Source organism: Pseudomassariella vexata (genome assembly GCF_002105095.1).
Source record: "Pseudomassariella vexata strain CBS 129021 chromosome Unknown BCR38scaffold_4, whole genome shotgun sequence".
In the NCBI taxonomy this organism is placed as follows: Eukaryota; Fungi; Ascomycota; class Sordariomycetes; order Amphisphaeriales; family Pseudomassariaceae; genus Pseudomassariella; species Pseudomassariella vexata.
In genome coordinates, this window is record NW_024467959.1 from 2,768,402 (window position 1) to 2,792,214 (window position 23,813).

The window sequence follows — 23,813 nt, forward strand, 5'->3', positions numbered from 1 at the left end:
TCTTATCTTGGACATCGAAAAATTTCAGGTCAGGGGTTTTCTTTTTTCGGACACACATCTAAATATAATCGGACCCGCACAGGTGTGTTGCATGAATCACGGCGTTACCGGATGGGTGGAGATGCCGCGTCACGAAGCTACTACGTATGTAGTCGGGGATCTGCGACACATAGTAATGGGAACTCTTTACTTCAACGGCGATCGTACGAACAATGCCACTTGATTCACCAATGCCACGATATATTGTGTCTAGGCGGGTGACGGATGTCGGTCGGCTGGAAGGGTACCGGGACCTTGCAGTGGAATTCTTATTCGGAATCTCCCACGCGTCGTCAGCCCTACAATGAAGAGCCACTGAACACATCGTGGCTGTCTGCCGATGATACTGCTGCATACGAAGCTGGTAGTGGCGCGGTTGATTTGATGGGGAGGCTAACTTGGTTATTGTAGGTCAATGTCTCTCCTTATTGCGTTGCCAAGTGGCCCGTTTGGTACTCAACACTCGATCTCTTCTGTCTTATAATTTGTGTCCAACTTCGCCGGTGTTGGAACAAATCATTATTAGTTGTTTCTGTTGTTGGGTTGCAAGCGTCAGCAAGATGTTCAACGTTCGCCTCCTCTTTATCATCCTGGCGTCACTGATCAGCCAAGTGGCCGCCTCAGACGAGTTCTCGCCCAGCTACGACGCCTACAACAGCGCCTCGTACGGCGCCCGCCCGGACAACATATTCCACTCGACCGATATTGTCGCGCCGTTGCTGCAGATCAACACATGGAACCATGACGCCGTCTCGACAGCCGGGTCGCACATCTTCCTCCGCCACGACGGCGAGAAGTCTTCGCCACTCATTCTCAACGCCGGCGATCTGAGCGTCGTTTACGTAAACCGCAGCTACGAGGCCGTCTTCGACCTTCGCGTCCAGCAGAGTCGGGGACAAAACTACCTGACTTTCTATGCGGGGCCTATTGTTGACGGTCATGGAAACGGGTATGGGCTCGTGCTCAACGAAGCGTACGAGCTGGTGCACATGGTTTCTGCGCAGAATCTGAGCGTGCATAGCGACTTGCACGAGTTCCAGCTCACGGGGCATGGAACGGCGCTCGTGACAGCGTATGAGAAGGTCAAGAAGGATCTGAAGCCGTGGCGCGGATCAAAGTATGGGTACATTGTGGACTCGGTGTTTCAGGAAATTGATTTGGAGACCAATGAGCTGCTTTTCATGTGGCGCGCTTCGGATCATATTGATCTTGCGGACTCATACCAGAAGGTTGGGCAGGACTGGGATTTCTTCCATATCAACAGCATTACGAAGGTAATCAGCCTCATATACGCCCCTCACTCGGGGCACAGTAGTTCATGACTAATATCCTAAACAAGACCACAGCCGGCAACTACCTCATCTCGGCACGCCACATGCACTCCATCTATCTCATCTCCGGCACGACAGGCGACATCCTCTGGACCCTAGGGGGTAAGAAAAACGATTTTATTGAGCCGAACCGCGGCATCGAGAGCGGCTTCAGCAACGATGCCCTCGCCTTCGCGTGGCAGCACCACGCCCGTTTCTTTCACGGCAACGAGAGCGAGCTGACCTTCTTCGATAATCACGTCCTCGTTACGACCGTGGGGTGTAAACAAGACTGCTCGCGGGGTGTGCATGTGGCGCTCGACACCTCCGACCAGAAAACCGTCACCTTGCTCCAGGAGTACCTTCACCCCCAGAGCCTACAGGCGCAGTCCCAGGGCAGCGTGCAGCCGCTCGAGGGGGGAAATGTATTTGTGGGCTGGGGGAGAAGCCCGAGTTTCACGGAGCATGATGCTCAGGGAAATGCGGTGTTGGACGTGCAGTTTGCGCCGTGGCATTCAAAGGGCATAGATAGTCTGGATAATTACCGGGCGTACAAAATGGACTGGACTGGACAGCCGAAGTGGCCTCCCAGCGTGGCGGCCGTCAAGGATCATAAGGATAATTCGAAGGTGTACGTGAGTTGGAATGGGGCGACTGAGGTGAGGGAGTGGGTTTTGGTGAGTTCCCTTTTTCCGACTTCCTCGGGTTGGCAGGGGCAGGTGCTAACTGGCAAATCAGCTCGCGAGTGAATCCCGATATGACCTGAACGGGTTCAAGAAGGTCGTCGCTAGGGTGCCCAAGAGCGGTTTCGAAACAAGCTTCGACCTCGGGCCGAACATGAAGGAGAAGTTCGCCCGTGTGGCGGCGCTGGATGTCGAGGGGATGATCCTGGGCTCGACGGGCATCGTGCAAATATCCACAGGGAGGGTTTCCGAGTCGAATACTGAGATCACGTCGGTGGTGCAGACGGAGGCCGAGGCGGCTGAAAGTCAAAGTGAGGACGATGACGAAGACAAATATGATGACCACGGCTCGAGCAGCGTGGCGACTACCATGGACGCAGACATACCCGGTGCCATCCTATTCCCCAAGGGCGTGCATATTGCGTTAGGTTTGGTCATGATTGTCGGCTTGGTGCTAGTTACAGTGCTTTCTTGAGGTTCCTGCGACCGAAGTCAAGATGACGATACACCAATCACTCGGACGACTGCTGCGTCTTGTGTCGAAAGACATGTTGACGTGTTGACGACTATCAATACTCTGCGCCGGTACGGCCATGAGCTGCCACGGAGCAGCGGACAAGTTTACCGGCACGCGAGCTGCCTCCGCGGTCCTAGCGATCACCACCGGCGCCACGACTTGGCCCCTGCGTCGCTGTATCAGCATGGAAGGAACCAGTTTTTTCCACGGCTGAGGATAATTGCCCAGTGGCAGAAGAGGAGGACGATATCCACTGGTACCAACGGGGATAAGCGATAACGAAGCGTTTGCGTTTAGCAGAGATGCATATCAGGCAAACCGTACGCCCGAATTCCCGCGCCACGGGCATGCGGTGGGTGAAGGTGGTCGAGGAGGTGGCAAAAGTGCCGAAGGGGGAAGGGACGGGTGACACTGGGTATCAGAATGCGCATGAGGAGATGTACATCGTGGAATTTCCAATCCGCGAAATGAGGAGTCTGCTCCATGTCAGCGAGATGCTGTGGGGTTGATAGAATCATGTCTACAGTAGCAATGATGCAGTGCTCGTGATCGGTCATTGGAACGATCCGGATTAGGCATGGACAACTCCCAGGTTCCTGTCTTCAGCGTTGCAAGTGCAAGTATGTCCAAACGGATACTACGTGAGGGGTCACGAGAGTGAACTATATGACTACATAACTACTCATCAAATTCGCAATGCTGCATGGTGACCTTCACTGCCTTCACCCAAACTACTCTCTGTGCCGTCTCACTCGATTCCCGAGTTCCTGGCCGTCAAGCACAGCTATCAGATCCTCGGTTGCTACCATCCATCATGATCAATCATGGGTAGTTCATTTAACGTCGAACGATAAAAATAATCGGTAGTGAAATACCTAGTTGGATTGGAAACCACAGAAAGCACTCTGGCGCTCCATTCTCATCACTCTCGTGTGCAAAGCGAAGGGTTTGCAAATGCTCGAGGCATTCTGGGATATGAAAGTGGGCATGCGCATTGGTGATGGCCTCAGCGTGGATCTGGTACGAGCTGTAGGGGAGATTCAGTGACTGGAAATTCTCGATCTTCAGGGCTGGTATGCCAAAAAGTGGCTGGCGCATCTTCCGTCTGAAATTGGAGCAGGTACAACAAACAATGACCAGGAACACATGTTAGAAATTGAAGAACACGTGGATGCCTCCTGTATAAGTTCCCGGAAGGGAACAACCTATGGTTAATGGACTGCAAATATAACCATCAGAGCCAAATTGGTATGATGTGACCACACAGGCCGTCTAGCACGTCACTTCAACAAACTCTGATATCTGCCCGCAACGTTTCAGGCCGATTGCACAGGTTTGGCCTCATAATCATAACCTTGACGACAAATCGTTGGACAAGGAGATACATCGGAGGAGCTTAGTTCACTTCAAGCGTTGTGTTGGGAATTTCGCACCCTTTGAGTAGACGTTGATACTCAAATCTAATCCGGTCCAGCTGCCGATATTGCATGCTGTTGGAAAAGAGCCATTCCATTTTGGACGAGGCAGTGGCCGGCAATCAGTAGGGTTTCTTCGATGGACAAGTGCTTCTTATGATGCAATTCTGCGCCAGCAATATATATAGCACGCAAAGAAAGAACATAGGTTTATTATAAAAGCCTTTAGAAGAAATGTGGTTTGCAGTTACTTAAAAATCTCTAGGGGCTCGAAGCAGCATCTCAGGACTTGATTTAGCATGGGAAACCAACCTGTAATACGAAATATAGTCGTTTTGCTAATTACACATTCTTGTTCGATGGACACCAGTCAGGCCTGCTTCTACCTTCGCAATGGTATGATGCTGTACCCGTCAGTTTAATGACCGGCTAAAAACATCCCAGTTGCTAATTAGTGCGAAGTCGAGACACAATACTACTCGCCCCCGCAAAGTTCAGCTCCTCCATCGTCTCCTCCCACAACCGATCTCTCAATGCTTCACCCGCCTTCGTGTACATAACAGGGGGATACCTATAACAATAGTAAGCAACCCATATTAGGAATATGAGGAGGAACACGGATTATCTCACGCTTTGATAGTCCAATCACCCACGAAGCTCCCGTGGCTCTCCTTCCCCACGCCTAACAAGGCATACGCATAGATGCTCGCACCCGCCCTCAGTTGCCGGGCAAAAGCCTTCACGACAATAGGCCATAAGTATCGGATCGCGAATCTTGGATCCTCCTTTGTATTCCCGATGTTTGTATCCCTAGTAAATCCCGGATCGAACACGTTGATGATGACATCCTGGGGACTTATCTGTGCGGCGAGTTTGGACGTGAACATCATCAGCGCGAGTTTTGAGTTCCCGTAATCCCCGAGTTGTGAATATTTATCCGGGTTGTCGAATTGAGCCAGAACAGGACCGGTCGTCGCGAGCTTGCTGGTGTAGATGATGCCGGATCCTGCGACAGACAAAACGGGCGGGTTTCCCGTCCTAGACGACTGATTCTTTTTCCCTTTGAGGACGGATCCCATTAATACCGTCAGCAGCGCGGTGGACAAATAATCGATTTGGAACGTCATCTCGTGTCCAGTCTTGGGATTTCGCTCAAACTCGCGCATGATTACGGCGGCGTTCAGTATAACGAAGTCGATTCGATCTAGTTCTTCACAACGCCGTGCGAACGCCGTGATTGAGTCGTAGTCACACATGTCCAGACTAGAAGTCTCGATTTTGGCGTTGGGGAACTGTGTCCGCAGTTTGGCTGCTGCATCGTCGCCTTTTGACTGCGAGCGGACGGCCAAGACTAGATGTGACAAACCCAATTCGAGGAGTTGTCGCACGGCTTCGAATCCTAGACCCCTGTTTGCGCCGGTGATGATGGCTGTCTGGCCGACAAGGCTTGTCGTTGGCGGGAGGGCCTTTGGTCGAACAATGAGTTGATTGTAAAGAAACGAAAGAAAACCAGCCTGCCAGGCGGCTGAACTCTGAAGTTTAGATGACATGATACTGAGATTGTGAAATATAAATAGAGTTTGCGACAAAATCTATCATTGCCAATGGTCACCGTCGACTATCACATATTACGTGGTATGCGTCGAACGACTGCGGGAGGAACAGATTAAATAGGCAGTGCGCCGGCAATTCGGAATTATCATATTACCGAGCATGAATCTGTCGTATGTTTGATGACGGCGCAGTTCGCAATTCGGACAGGTTATATTACCGAGCAGCATCGGTTGTATGTTTGTTGACGCCGGAATCTGCAACAAGAAGGCACATAGTCGACCCATTAAAAACATGATGACCAGAGGGCCAAGGTGGGCATGCTAAGGTGTATTAACATCAACTTTGACTGGACTTTCCGCCGGGACTGCCAGTGGGTTTAAAGACTCAGTTGGAATATGCTCCTGAGAGATATCTGTACTGAAAGTATTCATTGTAGTATTCCGAGAGCTACAAACAAGTGTTGCAAGGACCTCAATAGGAGCAGGCTCTCATATCGACCCCAGAGGGTCGTCTCATCCTTTATCCTTGGAAATTGGGTTGTCTCGCATCTCTTGCATTCGCCAGAGACTAGGTCTGCCGCCTGGCCCTTACAGCTATATCACAGAGATAAGGAGATATCGATATCTGATAGGGTTTATCCAGACCGTGAGTGCTGATATCGCTAATACGTATATCACAGACCGGAGCAGTACCATAAGCGGTTACGCCGTAGAAATACACTAGCGTTTACTATGGGTCATATCGAGAAGGATAGACTAGGATCCAGTCATAAAACAGGTATATCGGCTGGTGAGGAGTCCGGCTTTAGAATCAGACACGCCATGGCGACTTATGATAAAGGCATCAAGGAGTTCAATGATGAGTTCTGTCGGAGGCTGCTTGAGAATGAGCAGCCAACACCCAGAGATTCTCTATTCAGCGACGACCAGTTTCAGGACACGATGGACCTAATTCAAGACCGCAACGAAGCTATGATCAACGAAACGATTTCGCAGCTTATGTTTCCAAATGTCGAAGTCATGGCTATTCGAGACGCAAAGTTCAGCCCCTTTGTCCAAAGCGTTGCCGAAGGATGGAACAGCTGCAAAAAAATCACTCAAACCCGCCCTCAACCAGACTCAGCCGTAGGATTCAAAGTATCCGCATTTTCAGCCGAGCAACTCGAAAAGCTGCAGCCCTTCCTTGGAGACTTGGATGAAAAATCCTATTTTAGAGCTACATATTATATGCTCTTCCCATTCATAACACGCGAAGTGAACCGTGGAAATATTGGACTTGATATTGCGGATCGGCAGAACGCTCATAGTCACACCGTCGCTTTACGAGGCCTGGTTGCACTCTTCAGGCTTTTCGGGAGAGAACACGAACTTCATGGAAAAATTTTGACTTACTCTATATCTCATGATCACCGCATGGCTAGATTGTACGGTCACCGAGCGATAATCGAAGGCCAAAATACACTATGTTGGCGAGAAGAGATTGATGCGTTCGACTTCAGAACTCGCAAGGGTAGGGATAGATGGAAATGCCGTCAATTTTACCTGAACGCCCTGGATGAAGGCCTTCAGCTCCTGGAAACCATTCGGACAGCAATTGATGACTGGATATCGGATCCCGCATTGGAACCTCTGTAGAGATCTGACACGCCATCTTCAAGGCCTTGGGGCCTTTCACAGCAATTTGACGATCAAAGACTATCAGGTAAGGATACCAAAACTCCAGGCTTGAAAAAACTGACACCAGAGTCATCCGCGATATCCCAACCAGCGAAGAAGAAGCGGTAATTGGGTAATACTTCAAGCGAGAAAAATGGCTTGAAAGCATCCGAGCAATGGGGAATCAAAGCCTTGTAGACGAAAGCAGCCCTTTCCACAGCATCTCTTTAATCTGCCGAGCGCCGCGACGGGTTAAGGAGAAGTTTGCTTGCTAGCGGCGTATCGGTGACCATTTTTTGTAACTCTTTGTTCAGGCATTCAGCTAACTCAATTTACTCTGTACTGCAACACTTCAAGTACTCTGACAAGTCTGGATAGCGTCCCTATGTGAAAGTTGATATCAACCTGAGCAAGATCATTGACATCTTCGCTCAGCATTAGCGACGTTTTTCGTATGGTCTGACGAATTATTCCTTCGACATGTACCTCTTCTCGTTCCAACTTCGACAGAGTATGTCTGGCTTCGCCTCCGGGGCCGTCATCCCGTTTCCTCTTTTGGCCTTAACTACGGATCAGTAAACCCGATAACAATCGGACCTTGCGTTTGTCTCGATTGCGTGATTTATGGAACTGTACGGTCTCCAGATCTTCTTCAGTTATCATCAACAGATGTAGCCTGCAGATGAAGGGTCATCAAACTCTCAGTGCCCTCAATGTCGATTGCAGCGTCATGGTTTGTAGTACGTGAGTCAAACTTACTCGTGTCAGCGATGGTGGATAGTACAACTTTGGTCAAGAGTACGAACCTCTCGGTCTCGGACCTTTCTCCGCGGTGAGGATAGTTCTGTAGGCATTCGAAATGCGGAAACAGTGTCGGTGATCGGCTGGTTCGTGGAGGGGACACAGAATCGTTTGGCGCATCGAGTGGATTTCAGAGTCCACAACTGCCTTTTATTCCAAAACACGCTGGCTGAATGATTGCTGACCGTGCCGGACTGTAGCCTCGATAGCCGACCGATACGCCTCCACATCATGCAACGACCGTAGGCAGTGATGGATATCCCTGAGTGGGATTTCGTGCGTCAAACCGCTCCCTGTCATGCCGAGTGGCTTTGCCAGCAGCTTCGCACATGAATGAGTAGTGTTCAAACATTGCTACTCATTGGTTGCCGACGTGTCACGATCAATTGGTTGATCGTGTACCATCAAGCATGCTCCAAATCCTAGCAGAAGGCTGTGGGCTGGAGTATTGCTCATCTCTCCAAACATCTTCAGCCACTTTGATGTCATCTCGGCTTCGTCAACTCGGCGTCGTGTCATCAGTACTTCACGGCCTGGGACAATACTTATACCTCATTGCAGTCCGCCTCTGCTGCTTCAAGATCCTATCGCTTTCTCTGTTGTTAGCACAAAAGTGCCTCTAAACCGTCGAGTTATACGTCCCAACTATTGAATAGTTAACAAGCGACCATATCCCGCCTTCCAAAGAAACCGTTTTGAATTGAATTTTTCTCTTCGCGCCTGCTACGATCGCGATGGCTAAGATGAGGATCGAACGAAAACGGGTGACCCGCCGAAAGACCCCAAGCGCTGCGAAGAAATCCAACCAGGACCGCGCGACACAAGGTGTGGCCAAGCCGACGCGACCGAGAGGCAGATCGACTCGCCTGGAAGCTGGTAAAGGAGTTGTGGACAAGCCAAATGATGTTAGAGGCAGACTACGCAAATTACGAATTGGAGAAGAGGTGGAGGTGCTCGCGAAGGATAACCTCATGGCGTCAAACGAGGCGAACACAGCAATCGTGAATGAGGCTGGTGCTCATAGATTTCTCGCCATCGACAGGATCTCTTCCCAAGATGCAGAAGGGGCCGCGAAGAGTGGGAGAAAGTCAGAACACATTGATGCCGCTCTTGATACATTGTCAACTAGCTCCAACCCCGCGACAGTTATCACTATCCCGCGACCAAGAGCAAGGTTCGCAGCTAAAGGACAGAGTCAGAACCTTGGGATTCTGATGGCCGACCTTGGAAACTATACCACTATAGCATCTAGGGTACTTGGCCTTGGCGAACTCGAAGATATCGATTTCTGGAACGGAGCGGCTGCGGCGCGTGGTAGCCAAATACGGTAGAGTCTACCCCTGCTGCTAGGTTTACTTCTACGCCGAAGCATACGCCGCTTTAGAAGCAGTGCTCGGATCCTAAATCCGTAGATATCTATCGATCTAGGCAAATTCCTAATACGAAGGGCGCGGGAATCCACGGGGATATACATATATTTACTGTCTACGAGTTTAGGAAAGTACGAAACCTTAGTACGCGTAACCTTTGCCTCTTCGAAATAGATACGGCTCTTGTTAACGATAGAAGCCTCCCCAATGTCAAAAGGTGATTTTCAGCCTTCGATATAATATTGCCTAGGTCGCTTTATAGTCCTATCTGTGCAAAGGATCGAAGTACGACTAAAACTTTATCATCTCAACTGTACTATTATACTCGTGTACTGAGATATTAAATCTGCTGTATCTGTGAGATTAATTACTATATTCTTCATAGTTAGGCTAGCGAGCAGGTCTATTGACGTGGGGTTAGGGTTTTTTTGGGCGTTATTTTTTTCGTTTTTCTTTTTCGATATTCAGACGAATTATGTAAGCGTGTTCCTAGCGGGTATTTAAGACCTTATGTACATAGTCACTCTCTTGAGAAAAAGATAGAAAATCAAGCGGCCTTTTCCACAGTAATCTGAACCAATTTCTCTTTACTTGGACAGGCATTCAATGTCTGACGTACCTGTTGAGGTACTTTCTGTTCCCCTATAGATCTGATTGTGCCTGTTGAGGCCATTGTTCCCATCTTTCACCTGTTGAGGTGACTGTTCAAGGGCCTGTTGAGGTTCCTTTTCTTCCCCAGCCTGCTGAGGCTACAGTTGTTAGTACCTGTTGAGGTACTTGTCGTTCCGATCAGGGCAAGGAGCTCTTGATCTTGTTATTTCTTTCCACCTCCCGGATAGTAAGGTCTTGTTGAGGATCTTGTTATTCGTTGCCATCATCTTCACACCTTAAACCTGCGGGTTGTGACGGTCAACCCTCGCAGACTCACTACAACCAGGTGACTTACAGCTGGAACACCTGCCGTGGCAGTGTGAGATGGGAAGCCAATCATAACCCTTGTAGGAGCCCCGCCAAGCGTGGATGACTTAGTCGCGCTCCCTCAAACCTAAGTTGTCATCTTCTTTCCTTCGCTCCTTAGAGTAGAATCTTCGTCGATAGCACCTAATCGAGGTCTATACCAATGCGATGCAACCCAGGTCGTGACACGGGTGGTTTCACTGCCCGTCGTCACTATATGCCGAATTATATCGTATAGCTAGGGCTGTAGTGAGCTTTTAGATGACGGTATAGATAAATGTCCGGCTGTACTTGCTGATAACCGAGATCCTTATTATTGCACGAACCTGGAAGAGGTGGAGAAGATATCCCTGGATGTGGTTGGAATTGCGATTATCTAGGGGGAAGGATGCTATAATGCAGCAGTGCGCAACGTTATAGTATCTAATTGAATGGGATTCACCTAACCAGTGGGTCCCCCTACCTTTTCGTATCAGTATGCTATTAGCGTCAGCAAGTGACGAGAATTTTGAGGACTATGACGGTAATGACTATGTGGAAGAGGAAGAAGAGGAAGAAGACGAGGAAGACGATGACGTACCTATATCTGTGAATGAAGCAGTGCATATGGGGGGTGAATTGTTGTATTGGGAAAGGATGGCTAGGTCAGCTATTCTGGCCTGGCAGAGCTCTTGTATAGCTCTTATTTATCTTATCTATAGCTATAGGGTAACCCCCCATGGGGTCACGTATCAAACTGCTACTTAGTGTGGAGGCAGAAGTTAAAAGTCAAATTCCTGAAGCTAGCGAGGGCGTGGAGGTTAATGTATGCGTTCGCCGGTGTTAGGCAACCTTGGTGGGCTTTGCCAAGGCCACCAAGGTTACCACGTGACTTAGCTCTTCGGGACTAAGTCCAACCTTCGTGCTCCGTAGGATTACATAGAATGTCATGCTTTTACAACCTCACAAATCTTTGACCACCTTTGCGTGTAACAGCCGGCGTCGCCGCATTTCTGCTCGCATATCCGATACTCGCGGAAATTTGAGGTTACAGTTAAAATTGATCTCGCTGCAAAGCTTTATCTATCCATTCACACGCTTCCCGATCTCTGATCTCTGGATAGCGGAATTCCGTGAACTTGGCTAGCAGTGAAAAGGAATATAGATATGCAAAGATATCAGGCTAACTTAAGCTGTCCGTAACATTTTAATTAAAGATAATGTCCACGACTGTGCTGTAAGATTCTCGCCGCTTGTCATTGTGTTTGCTAGCCCTCTCCTAACCCTGGCCTTCATCATCCTCCCAACTGTGCTTTCTCTTCTGCTTCTAATTATTAATCTTATCTGCTATCCTCGTAATCAAATAGCGCAGATTAGCGGATTCAAATGTGTGGAGAGTGTATACGTAAAGTTGTTGAATAATCAGATTGCTAGCTTTTTAGATCGATCGATGATGTCTTTATAGGTCTGATAATATCGTACGAATAAGGATTCGTGACGGTACGTTTGAAGCTAGTGAAAAACTTGCGTCTATTCTAGAATCGGAAACTTTATAGTATTAAGATAGTACAGGGAGATATAGATATAAATATAAACGGTGTTTAGTGTCAAAGCTACCGCCAGCCTGCTAGTCTACTAGAGAACTGCACTGCGTGCTTTGGTCACAAGTGCTAAGAGAACCCCACTCAAGCAAAAGACCAGGGAGGTGCAAGCGTCCCATCCTCATATATCGGAGCGACTACGAAATAACTAACTGTCAGCTCCACGGTTCAAACTACGAATTTGGTCACCATTATGTCTGTCTTTCTTCGGATTTACGATGTTTTGTTGAAAAAGTTTTGATGCGGCTCTCGTTAAGACGTATGCGGTGCTTTTTACTGAAGTCCGTCTAGACACGTGATTTACGTGGTAGTTGTCTTTGCACTTATAGTTGGTGGGCCCTTAAGTTCTGTGTTCGGAATACATAGTCATCCCGGGAAGCTGAAAGTATGCTACGGGTATTTGGAGATCGAGAACCAGAGAATCGTGACTTATGCCTATACTAAACCCAAATCATTGTGGGAAGAGCCTCAGATTCTTAGCGCGCAGCGCACCCGGCTTATCTTTGCATAGCTTTCGCCACCTCATCTCGGGATCGCTTACAGAACTCCCCCACACAGCTGGCTGTCGGGTTCGATTGGAACGAGAAATGACAACTTAGACTGAGTTATAAGGCTGCACAGAGGTTCCATCTAGGGTTCGGCAATGTATGTAATCAAATATTTGATATATCAGTAGTCCATACAGTGGATGTGGATGTGGATGTGGATGTGGTTTCATTTGCTCTGACCTCTCCGTCACTGGGATATGCAGGCTGATGTTACTATGCTAATGCTACTGGGGTGTCCCTACACTGTACCACTTCATGAATGCTAGCCCACACAGCATACACACCGAATAAGTTAATTTGCTTCGTTACAGCGAGGTGAAATCACAATTAATAGACTACGGAGCAGAATGTTCTTCAGTTCTCGATACTCCCTTGCCATTTCGCCTACCTTCAAGCAGGCAAAAAGATTTTGAGTATGAAAAAAGATGCTGACAGGTTCTCCATCCCCACCCAAGGGTCTCCATTTCCACCCAAGGGACTTAGAGGTTTGCTTGGCCAAGTGTTCTACTATAGAGTGGTTTCTTTTGCTCCTACGTCGAGCCACAAACATGACTATAGCAATCAAAAGAACGATGACAATTAGAGCTCCGAATGCTATGCCTATATATAGTCCGGCTCTGGTTGTTGGCCTCGTTTTCAACTTGGTGCGGGAAGCTTTTCGAATTTGATGATTGGCACGGTGAGAATGTGGAAAATACATCGTTGCAAATTATTGAGGAAATCCTCTTAAAGTGGCGGGGTCAAGCCCGTCAATACGATTTTATAGAGAACGGAGGTCCCCATAACCATAATCCTGTGCTCGTCTAACCATCACATATTGAGCTCGTACTGTACTAGCCTATTAATGAGTCGATTACTTCTTTCATCACCACTATTACAAGGCCTTTCATGGACACCGATGTGCACCGATTGAGCTCTGCGCAAACGACAGCTGTTCACTTCATGTGTCCTTAGAATCTCGAATGATTCCTGCAAAGTTGACCACGAAGATATTGATTCTGAAAATGATCAAGTTTGTCCTGATTTTGGCCTACGTCTGAATATTTGACACGATTTAAACTCTACTGACATCCAACATCTTCTTACGCGAATCGAGGTACTATTCCATGTTGTCTGTTAGCTGGAGTTGTACGAGGGATATTGTAGACTTAGGCAGCGCGTCGGATGCTTAATTCGGGTTGCGATTGACGCGCCTAACACGCTAGAATCATATTGTTTTTTCCAATTCGATCCCATCTTGGTGTGTGTAATGATGCTGATTACAAGTTTGTTCGTGCGGTGCTAAGAAAAAGTGGCCAACTTGCTGGTGGGGTACGTTAGTCTTAATTTATGCTTATAAGTTATCTAGGCAAGTTAGGTATAGAGATTGATTTATATTTGTGATGCTGATTGATAAAGATACAATACTAATACAAATCAAATCGTAGACCGGATTTGCTTTGCTTTATGTCGGGCCCTGTTCGACCGTGGCTTGTCCAGATCAACCTGTGTACATGGCTAAGCTAGTTAGACACAAGCCACCTTGCGCATTTGGTAAGACTCAAGGCACACAGCAACACGACACTTGTGGTCAGGCTGCATATTGGCAAGGTTGTGTTAATCAGTTGGGAGAACTGACCAGCTGAGATAAAGCCTAGAAGGCGAGCATCCTGCTTTGCAGATGCTATGCAGTTGAGTAAGGCACAATCTTGACTGCAAATAATGAGGAATCATATTTGGCGGGCCTTCTTTCGGGATCGATATAGGCATGGAATGATGCCTTGATTGATATGAAGAGATACCACAGCCAGTGGAACGCCCGACTATGGGCTTTCTCAGGTGCGTAGCCTGCGGCTACGATCATGCCATGGGTGTTTCGCAGCCGACCAGGATGGGGCTGCGATCTGAAGAGGCCGCCTAGATGCATCCAGCAACATTGGAACGTCACATTTCCGCAATGCCGTGCCACGCTGGAGCAGACTGCTGAACAAGTGAGGCTTGCAGGATGTCAGCAAAACTCAAGCCAGCGCATCGATCAGTGCTTTGATTGGATGGGGATGCACAATATATGCAAGTGCTTGCATATGGGCTGGGAATCCCCCAATCAGTCCATGGGATAATATCGCCCACTGTTGGACGGCTGGCAGAGAGAAGTCCCATTTCTTTTAGAGTGCGTGAGGAATGCGGCTCAAAATACCCCTCTTTCTCGTCTCGAGGTCTTTATGCTCCGTGTCTTTCACGTTATGGCTGACCAATTGAGCATGGGCTGATGTCTGCGATAGACGAAGAGTCTGGAGACGATGCAGCACATTAATAGATAAATGGCAAGGCGTTGAAGTCATTTCCACTTCTTCACAAATACACTGCAATATTAGCAGGAGATCGAGAAGTCCCCTGTGCATGATGCTGTAACTTGAAAAAGAATATTAGCCTTACTTGAGACGACGATCGACAGCTCAGTCATTATGACCGAACAAATGTTCATACAGGCTTATCGCCTCCGCGAAGATGCCCTTTTGAGATACCTCAGAACGTTGTTCCCTGAGGAAGAATACGATATCGAGCTCGAGGTGAGTTGCGGCTCTCTGATAATTTTCCAGGCCTTATTGTTTTGACTAGACTCATGACCTTGAAGCAGGTTCACGGGAAGTACTGCGCCAAGCTCCCCCGCAAACTAACCCGGGTATTCACATGTACCGATCGGCTTAATTAACTGACAAATTATTGACTTGACGGCAAACAGGAAGAGAAGAAACACATTGACAAGAAGGTGCGATATAAGGATGATTAGTAGATATCAGCTTTTGTCGACTTGTTGGGGCATCGAGGGAGGACCGCATTAAACGTTGGAAAGGTCGTTAAGGCAAGATACAGTCTGAAGATATCAAGTACATGCAGACGTGGATGTAGCGAGGTGGGGTTGGGGGAGACTTGCAAGCTCCAAGTCCAGTCCCGAGAAGGGGGGGCCTGCCAGCTTTACGATTGCTTTGGCAGTGTGTGGCGGGGAGAGACAATGCGGGTTCTATTCAATGGCAGACATTCATTTGCTTTCATCACTTTGAATGATTACTTACCGAGCGCCCTTGCAGCGACTGCGCCACCACCCTTCGCCCGATCACTGCCTCCAGCCGTATGGTAATATGGTTAGATAGGTGGTTTCGGTCCTTGTTTATTCGCAGATTGATGGGCGATCCATCGGCGACTCAGTCTCCCTCTTCTAGCTGAAAATGGCACTTTGCGGGACATTAGATCTTAGTGCCAGTCAGCCTTGCAGCTCAATTTTCTGTCTACGATAATGTCTTGCTCACCTGCAGCTGATCAGGCACTTCACCCTTCGGGCGGCATTTCAAGGTTTCCATATACCCAGGCACTACACAAGGCTTTCTTGACATTATTTATAGGACAATCTTGCCGCCAATGGCTTCATTTTAGCCTCGGATAGGGAATATGTCAACTACAACGCAGCGACACTGGCCACACGAGTGACAATGTGCAGCACCAAAATGTCGCCCGGCGCAGGCAATCTCGCAGAGTTTCAAGACTCATGCAGAACTGCAATCATCTTCCCCAAAAATGTTCTGCGGAGTGATTTGTGGGAACATACCTTGGAAAAATACCACTCGACATTAGACGCCGATTCGACGTCAGACGATGCACCGGAGTTGTTCGATGACGATCATAGATCGATCTATACACTCGACTTCTCAACAGACACCGAGTGTAAGCAGGTGTCGAAACGCAACTCCAACAACAAGCTGATCATGTTTATTCTATAGCCTTCAAGCTCTCGGACGAACTGAAAACCCTAGATCAAGTGCAAGACTTGGTGAACGAAGACGCCGAAGACCTGCGATGTCGATTCATGTATTTAACCCCATGGATCCGCGTGCAGCGGCGCGTGTGCAGTTAACTGACCAGGTCTAGCTTCATCCACGCCCTGTCTGCGCGCAGCCCTCTAGGATGCTCGAAGGAACAGCTGCTGCATATTCTGACCCACTATCAGACTATGCCTTCGTTCCTGGACAACGTCTTTTCATTCTGTCAGCGGAGTGAACCTCACCTCAGGACGTGTTTTAGGTCCGAGGACTATCTAAATGTGAAGGATCAAGCTTTCCAAATCAAGGAGCTAGGGAGATCTGGTAATCAAGTGCAGCACTGCTTCAACTTGGTAGGCATTGAATATGGAAAAGACCAAAGCTGGCCCTTCTTCTACCGACAAACCGCCGCCTATTTTTCATTCGATCCTGTAGAATCACGCTCTCTCTGGATCATCCTTAAAGCGAATGCAGAAATCAGAAACCGCATAAAGCAATCATCTGATTGCACACGGCGGGGAAATAACCTGGGCGACCTCACAACCCCGGAATCGTCCTTCTCAAGTGCAATGAGTGCCCACTTGCTGATATACGAGTGGAGTACAGACAATTGGACACCTTATATCGACTTTCTAGAGAGTAAGATTCTGGAGTCCTCGACTATCATCAATTACAGTCCAGTCACCAGATTTACACAAGAGAAACCCATCGCGCAGGCCCTGTCGAGGAAGTCGACATTTCAGTCAGGGGTCCAGTCTAGGCAAAACTCGGGCTTACAGCAACAGCTTAATCGATCCTCCAGAACCGCAAGCTTCAGCAAGATTCTTAACCCGAGACCGGGGCCCAGGAGGTTCTCCAACAAGATTTCTAGAAAGGGACGGCATTCTGCTTTACCCTCTGCTCAACGACCCGCAAAAGTCAAGATGGACGACCTAGATCTTGACGAGATCTTTTCATTCGACCAGCTGCAGAGCCTTCACAGACTCGCGGCTGAGCTTGAGACTGCAAGTCTGGTAGTCAACCAGAACAAAAGGGTCATGGAAGAGATGCTGGAACGATTCATAGCTCTTCGGGGATCACCCGACCTTGTTAGGTGCCTCCCGGTTGATAAAATCAACTTTGAAGGATTCTTTCGGAGAACGCAACGGTGTTTGCGAGAGCTGGAAAACCAGCAAGCCCGCCTGACCACGTTGCAGGCCGGCTTAGAAAAGGATCTATCATTGGTCAGTCATCGAAGACTGCCCGTCGCAGTTTAATCTCACGTACTGACGATTTCGTTCGCATACTACAGTTCAATGGGGTTTTGCAGTACAAAATATGCCTGTCTTATATTAGTTCATGCGTCGAGACTGGTACAGAGTTCGCCGCATGTCCGTCGGCAAAACCACGTTTCAACAAGCGATTGGAGGCATCAATGCCTTTGCCTTCCATGGAGGCGAGTAGGCCCTTCTACCATGCGCCAGACGCGAGGCAGGATCAAGAAACGCTTTCTTTCATCGACTTTGTTGAGACACTAAGGCCCCGTGGCAGCGATGGCAACCGTGAGCGGCAACACTACGTATCACTGCCCGCGCTCGAGGAATACTGGGACGACGACCACAAGATTCAAAATGCCATTGGCGACAACCCAGTTCTGGTCTCATTCAGCATTCTCCGAAAATGCTTCCTGCGCATTTTCTCCACATTGGTATATACCAACCAAGCGAACCGTCTCAGCGCCTTTACGAGACACGGTCTAAATGACGACTCCTTTCCTGTCGTCAAGTTCCCTGAGACACATTGGCCTAACGAGGGCCTTTACACTACCATATTCAGGAAATTCTCCGAAAAACAATGGATGTTCTTCCCCCTCGAATTTCATCGCGAGCGGTTGATAGACCTGCACTTGGCGCCGCAGAGGATTTTGCCGCTGGAGTCAAAGAAAATGATCAACGATGGAGATGCTGCACAGGTTTACGAGATCAAGGTTCATACGCCGTACAATATGTTGCACGATGTTCGTTAGCGCTCCGAGCCACCCGCATTTCTGCCTTACTCTGCTAACAATCAATTGTGCAGGATCCTAACAAAGCGAATCACAACACCTTTGTTTTGAAAACATATAACGCCCGAAGACCCTACGACAACGAGCGCGAAGCACTTACTGCTCTTCAAAATAACCCTTCCAAACATGTCATCGCATATCTTGGATCGTTCGAGCAGAATGACACTTATAACATCATTCTTGAGCATGTCGACGGCGGCAACCTTCTCGATTACCTGAAACAAACAGCGCGTCCGGAGGCTGAGAAGGATATTCGCGACCTTTGGAATAGCATGCTTGGCCTTTTCAAGGGGTTCCATCGAGTACATCAGTTGACCCAACACCACCAGCACGAGGTCGATTACCGCGTGGTGCACCAGGATCTCAAACCTGATAACATCCTTCTTGTCAGGGACCCCTCATCACGGTATCGATTTCTACTCAAGATTGCCGACTTTGGATGCAGCCATGTACGGATAGTTCATCCTGATGGAGAAGACAAGCAAGGATGTGACCGCCACGGCAATCCCACATATTCAGCCCCCGAGTGCAGTCACCACGAACGCTTCCTCGAACGCGGGCCCAGGGGTATAACTGCTAAGGCTGATATCTTTTCGCTCGGATGCGTTCTAAGTGAGGTCGCCGCTTGGATCGCTTTGGGCATGGAAGGCTGCTCCCAATACAGCTCGCTGCGCAAGAAAGAGATTGGACACATGTCCAGTTTCCGAGGCAGTGCATATACGGATTGTTTCCACGATGGGCTTAGTGCATTGAACGCTGTGAAGGTAATGCATGCGCGCATTGTCGACAACATTCAGATGCACGATAACATCACTCCTCCTATCTTGAACATCATCCACAAACACATGCTTGCGCAACGCCCCAGCGACCGCGAGGAGGCAAGACAGCTCAAAGTCATGTTCGAAAAAGTCCTCGAGGGAAATCAGGACATCCGCATAAGGAGATTATCCCCCCCTTCGACGCCGAGTCGTGGCTTTGACGAAGCCTCATCGTCAAGTAGCCATCGGAGGATCTCTTCCACTGGCAGTGCAGGAGGTTGCCATTTTACACCCACACCACCAAATACCACCACCGCGGTGCGCCACAGACCTGGACCAACACCCTTCCCCAATAACGGCAGTCAGACTCCAACCAGACGGACTTCTCGAAGGAACCGGCTTAGCATTTTATCCCCTAGCTCATTGACGTCGTGGTCATCATCCGAGCGGCTGAGCTACTCGTCCAGTTCTCCTGGCGCGACATCGCCACTTGGCGAAGTTCTGACCTTCCTTGAGGTTTTCGAGTATCGGGAAGCGAAGAAGGGCAACGGAAACATCGACGGACGCGTCGCGAACCTCATTTCGAAACTGAAGAAAAGTCTGGGCCACCGAGACCATATATTCCTAATCGATGACTCGCCTTCCATGTGTACACATGCCCAGAACGTACTTCACGCCTTTACCGTCTTGTCGTATCTCGCCAAGCTTATTGACGACAACGGAATTGAGCTAGTCTTTGCATCTGATCCTTGTAAAGTGCACAAACGTCTCGACACCAAGAATCTCATTGAGCTTGTCGAGCAACAAAAATATGACCAAATTCCAGGCACGGGAATGATGGAGCAAAGCCTGGGGGGGGTTCATTGACAAGGCGATTATCAGCCGTCTGCCCGACGCCGATCATAAGCTTTTCGGGGCGCATATACCCTTCGGCTCAAGAAAGCCTATCAGTGCCATCATCTTGACAGATGGAAGTTGGGGACCGCGTCTAACTCAGGCTGGAGGTGTGGAAAAACCCATCAAGAAGTTGATGGCCAAGATCAAGAGCCTACATCTTAACAGGACCCAAGTCATGATCCAATTCCTCCGATTTGGCGATGATGAGGATGGCCAAAGATATTTAAAGTTCCTTGATGAGTTTGGTAACGATGAAGACTGGTAAGATTTGATTGATCCCCAGGCGGACGGGTTCGTGCCCATGGCTGATATCCATTTACAGCGACATCGTCGACACGAGGACGATCCACGACGACGTTGACGTGAATGACATATTCATCGGCAGCCTGAGTCAGGCGCGAGATAATATGCAGGATCCCGTCCACGAACGAGTTGGGTTCTAACCATGTTGATGACTAACATTTACTCACGCAGTGAAAAGAATCCTCCCAGTTTTCACAGCTCTGCCACAGGAATGGAAATAGACGTGTCAATTGTGGCTGATGCATATTTTACCTCGACGGCCGAGCGAGACCTTGGGTTCCCACGAGTGTATCCATCGAGAATTGGTTAGCTTGATGAAATAATAGAAACCGATCAGCCTAGTAATCGAAATATAGTAACACCTATCCGTCCCTATTGCTAAGTTGATGATTGAAGGCCCTTGGAATATGGAAAAATGATGGACTTTGGAAACCAGACCAGCCACCTGCTAAAAGTACAGAAAAGTTATCACCCACCCTCGAACCCATTGGCATTACGAAAGACCAGTGTCCTTATTAGAGCCGCTCCATCCCACATCTCAAGCTCAAATCGAAGCACGCTCTCCAGCTTAGTCATCGTCGTCTGCGACATCCACCTCTATATACTCATAGTCCTTATCTTTCAGGTTGTCGGGTTCCTCCTCGCAGTCGCTGGTGCTCCCCCGCTCGAGCATCTCCATCCACGCCTTGGCTAGTTCTTTCTCGATGTGGTCTTGTTGAGGCTTCCACTCGAAGTATAAGTCTGCCCACTGAGCCAGGAGCTCGAAGAAAACGTCTAGAAGTCCGTTGGGGTCATAGACTTCGGCGAATTTAGTGGGGTTCTGGGCCATGAGGAGGATCGGCTCGAAGACTCGCGTATTCCAGAGGAACATGGTCCATTCGTGCGCACGTGGGAGACGGACAAGACTCGTGATTGTGGACAGCTTAGTAGCATCAATAGCTGGATTTCCAGCCAACGTGTTTTTGTAGTGCTCGGCCGTCCCATTCATGCCTGTCTCACATTTCAGTCACGGTCTGTTTGCATTATGCCGATATATTTCAAGATACACCAGCTCCTCGGGAGAATAGTATCCTTGGGTAGAACTTACTAGGCTCGTCAGGCATGCTCTGACTGTAAGCCTCCTGCGAATCAACGTCGCTTCCGTTGATGGACTCATTCTTGCCCGCAGTGATAGTAACTGCACATTCCTTGCCAGGTCCATTTTGACCCTGGCTACTTGGTGTCATTAGTCTGATCGGCTTGGTCGTAACGCTTGTAAGAGTGAGTGGAAGTCCCATCTTGTAGGCGATGATACGACTTCGATAGTCAAGCATCGGTTCGCCTCCCTTTTCTAAGAGCTCTGGGCTGATAGCTGCCCTGTAGTTATGCTGGTCAATGCCTCTATTTCGGAACAAACTTTGTAGTCAGCTTACATGTTGTTGATCATCGTCAGTAGCAGAGCTAGCTCTTCCTTGCTCAGTGGGCAAATAGCCAGGATGTTACCCTCGTAGACATCTGGTACGGCTACATCAAAGAAGCCAAAGGCATTCCGCAGATATGGGCGGATGGCAATCTTGCCAATTGGATCCATCTTGCAGCCGACTAGAGACGAGCAATAGCATATTCTTGAACTGGGCAAAACCTGCGACGAGAGGTGCAGAAGCATGCGACGAAAGCTGGAAAATATTAGGACAAAGGTGCAAGTAGGCCAAGAGGGTAGGCACGTATGTTCCCTAGACGTAGGAGGAATTTAGCTGCAGAGAAATTCACCTGGAGACGATCTTTCCAATAAGTGTGTGACACAAGGTGTGTGACGATGTGTGCGAGCGCCGAGCCGTAAGTACTGAATCGAATCACATCACTATCCAGCTCTGGCTTGATGCAACGTGTGGTAATAGCAGGAAACATTCATATGTTCTTGTGCCTTCTCATACTGGTTGCGTCTGGCGGCATGAACGTATGTGTGAAGCCGCATTCTCAAATATGCGGCTGGAGCTTGAGATCTGATTTGCAATCATGAAGATCTGAAGATCCCTTTGAAAGGGTAAAAGCGGACCCGGAGTGGATGATGAGAATACATGTCTTTGTTTGCAGCTGTGCAAGAGATGAACAATGAGATTTTCAGCACAATGGAACGCGATGTGCTCTTGGGAAAGACAGGGCCATGTTGATTTCATCACTGGAAAGCACTGGAAGTTCTTATGAGCCAGGATCACTTCATACGTGAGTAAATTTCGACATCCATCCGTCACAGACTGATGATATTCAACATTAATCTTGGCATGCCAGATTCCATTTTTGGACTGAGCCAGCCCGAACAAACTGAGCAGACATTCGGTAAACTGAGATGACACATTGTTACCCAGTAAAACCTTCCATAGCTGAATCTGGTTATACGGGGCAAGTATTTTGAGTGGATTATGTGGGAAGTTTTGGCCTCAGGTGTGGAGGCACGCATTGTAGTATTTAGGGACCCCCCCACGGGGCCAACTTGGAATTGGCCCATTACGCAACTTCATAACACCAGTATAGCCTCTAGTACTTGAATTCCGACAGATTCCACCACAGCCAATATTAACCCAAGTTCACTTTGTCCCGTGAAGCAGAACTGGAAAGAGTTATGGATTGTGGGAGCTATAGAAAAGATTATTGGTCATGTCGAGAAGACTAATCTCTTCAAGACATTATGGCCCCTTTTGAGCTGAATGTTACACCCAAATTGTGGGTGCCAAGTCGTTTATTACTTCCTGCACCTGGTCGGTAGAATAGGATTGGCAATACCCCTGTTGAGATCCAGAACTGGATCTTAAAAATTCTGCAGCCTCCAGAATTGGCTCTTAGGCAGACTGGGCAAGCTCCTGCAAGATATGATAGAAATTGGCACCAACTGATACTGTATGTTCCTGCCTTGGGACAAGAGTTTTTACATGCCTGTAGCAGACGAAGATCCTTACGTGCACAGCTTCTAAAGTTGGTTTTAGCGTATTCCTCTATAGTCTTCGTATGGATCAATCAATCTATAACCTCCAAAGGCAGTTTCTTTCCCTACTAAAAAGAAAGGTGGGAAACTCTAGTCTTATACCCTAATCCCCATTCGCTTGCAGCATCCAAAGGTCAGTGCGGAATTTTATGGAACAGCTGAGAAGTATACTGTAAGTAAATTGCTCAGTTCAAAGTGCTCCGAATTATAGTGTTCACTAAACCGATTACCTGTCAACACTCTTCTACCATGGCTTCCCATGATTTTGTCCAGCTACCCAAAGAGTTGCGTGTTGTCACCTGGAGGGAATGTCTCCCGAACCGCGTCATCAAGCTGGACGCACCGTTCCCAGACTTGGTACCATGGACCTCGACCCAGATCTCGAAGGCAATGGGTTCATACCATGGACTTCGGCAGCGACGTCGCCAACGGCAGACGTTGCTGGCACTATAAGCTACACCATAATATTTTGTCAGATGGCGATCTGGAGACTAGTCAGCCCTAGATTCGAGGGGTTGCGAGAGAAGAAGTGAATAAACTTGTGAGACTATGAATATCAGTCAGACCAGAAAATCATCTACAAAGTGGGTACTATGCCAAGCCCATACCGCATTCAACCCACTTGGCTA

General features: G+C 48.5%; 6 protein-coding genes across 6 annotated transcripts; 4 read left to right on the forward strand and 2 right to left on the reverse strand.

The window, feature by feature from the left end:
- The first annotated feature begins 509 nt into the window (after window positions 1-509).
- BCR38DRAFT_163791 (ASST-domain-containing protein) lies at window positions 510-2,675 on the forward strand. The gene is made up of 3 exons (XM_040853799.1): window positions 510-1,313; window positions 1,379-2,026; window positions 2,088-2,675. The coding sequence occupies exons 1-3, from the start codon at window positions 600-602 to the stop codon at window positions 2,505-2,507; spliced, it is 1,782 nt and encodes a 593-aa protein (XP_040718359.1). The 5' UTR covers window positions 510-599; the 3' UTR covers window positions 2,508-2,675.
- Window positions 2,676-4,411: 1,736 nt separating this feature from the next.
- BCR38DRAFT_337170 (putative short-chain dehydrogenase/reductase family protein) lies at window positions 4,412-5,514 on the reverse strand (the record flags this gene model as incomplete). The annotated part of the gene is made up of 2 exons (XM_040855519.1): window positions 4,412-4,535; window positions 4,595-5,514. 2 exons carry the CDS (start codon window positions 5,512-5,514, stop codon window positions 4,412-4,414), a joined length of 1,044 nt encoding a protein of 347 aa, XP_040718360.1.
- An 843-nt stretch (window positions 5,515-6,357) lies between these two features.
- Window positions 6,358-7,074, forward strand: BCR38DRAFT_295898 (uncharacterized protein; the record flags this gene model as incomplete). The annotated part of the gene is made up of 1 exon (XM_040854494.1): window positions 6,358-7,074. A coding segment is annotated over one exon (717 nt), but the record flags the coding sequence as incomplete, so codon positions are not given.
- A 1,634-nt stretch (window positions 7,075-8,708) lies between these two features.
- On the forward strand, window positions 8,709-9,305 carry BCR38DRAFT_483345 (uncharacterized protein; the record flags this gene model as incomplete). Its single annotated transcript, XM_040863618.1, has 1 exon — window positions 8,709-9,305. The coding sequence occupies one exon, from the start codon at window positions 8,709-8,711 to the stop codon at window positions 9,303-9,305; it is 597 nt and encodes a 198-aa protein (XP_040718362.1).
- Window positions 9,306-15,911: 6,606 nt separating this feature from the next.
- On the forward strand, window positions 15,912-20,365 carry BCR38DRAFT_407683 (uncharacterized protein; the record flags this gene model as incomplete). The annotated part of the gene is made up of 7 exons (XM_040858192.1): window positions 15,912-16,128; window positions 16,185-16,272; window positions 16,333-17,446; window positions 17,515-18,219; window positions 18,282-19,776; window positions 19,874-20,183; window positions 20,245-20,365. The coding sequence occupies 7 exons, from the start codon at window positions 15,912-15,914 to the stop codon at window positions 20,363-20,365; spliced, it is 4,050 nt and encodes a 1,349-aa protein (XP_040718363.1).
- A 428-nt stretch (window positions 20,366-20,793) lies between these two features.
- BCR38DRAFT_407684 (uncharacterized protein) lies at window positions 20,794-21,795 on the reverse strand (the record flags this gene model as incomplete). The annotated part of the gene is made up of 3 exons (XM_040858193.1): window positions 20,794-21,215; window positions 21,313-21,605; window positions 21,638-21,795. The coding sequence occupies 3 exons, from the start codon at window positions 21,793-21,795 to the stop codon at window positions 20,794-20,796; spliced, it is 873 nt and encodes a 290-aa protein (XP_040718364.1).
- Window positions 21,796-23,813: the final 2,018 nt, after the last annotated feature.

Excerpts from the sequence above, each read along its gene's own strand:
- BCR38DRAFT_163791 (XM_040853799.1), top strand. The coding sequence starts at position 600 with ATGTTCAACGTTCGCCTCCTCTTTATCATCCTGGCGTCACTGATCAGC. Across the intron at positions 1,314-1,378 it reads ATATCAACAGCATTACGAAG|ACCACAGCCGGCAACTACCT; the intron begins GTAATCAGCCTC and ends ATCCTAAACAAG. Across the intron at positions 2,027-2,087 it reads AGGTGAGGGAGTGGGTTTTG|CTCGCGAGTGAATCCCGATA; the intron begins GTGAGTTCCCTT and ends CTGGCAAATCAG.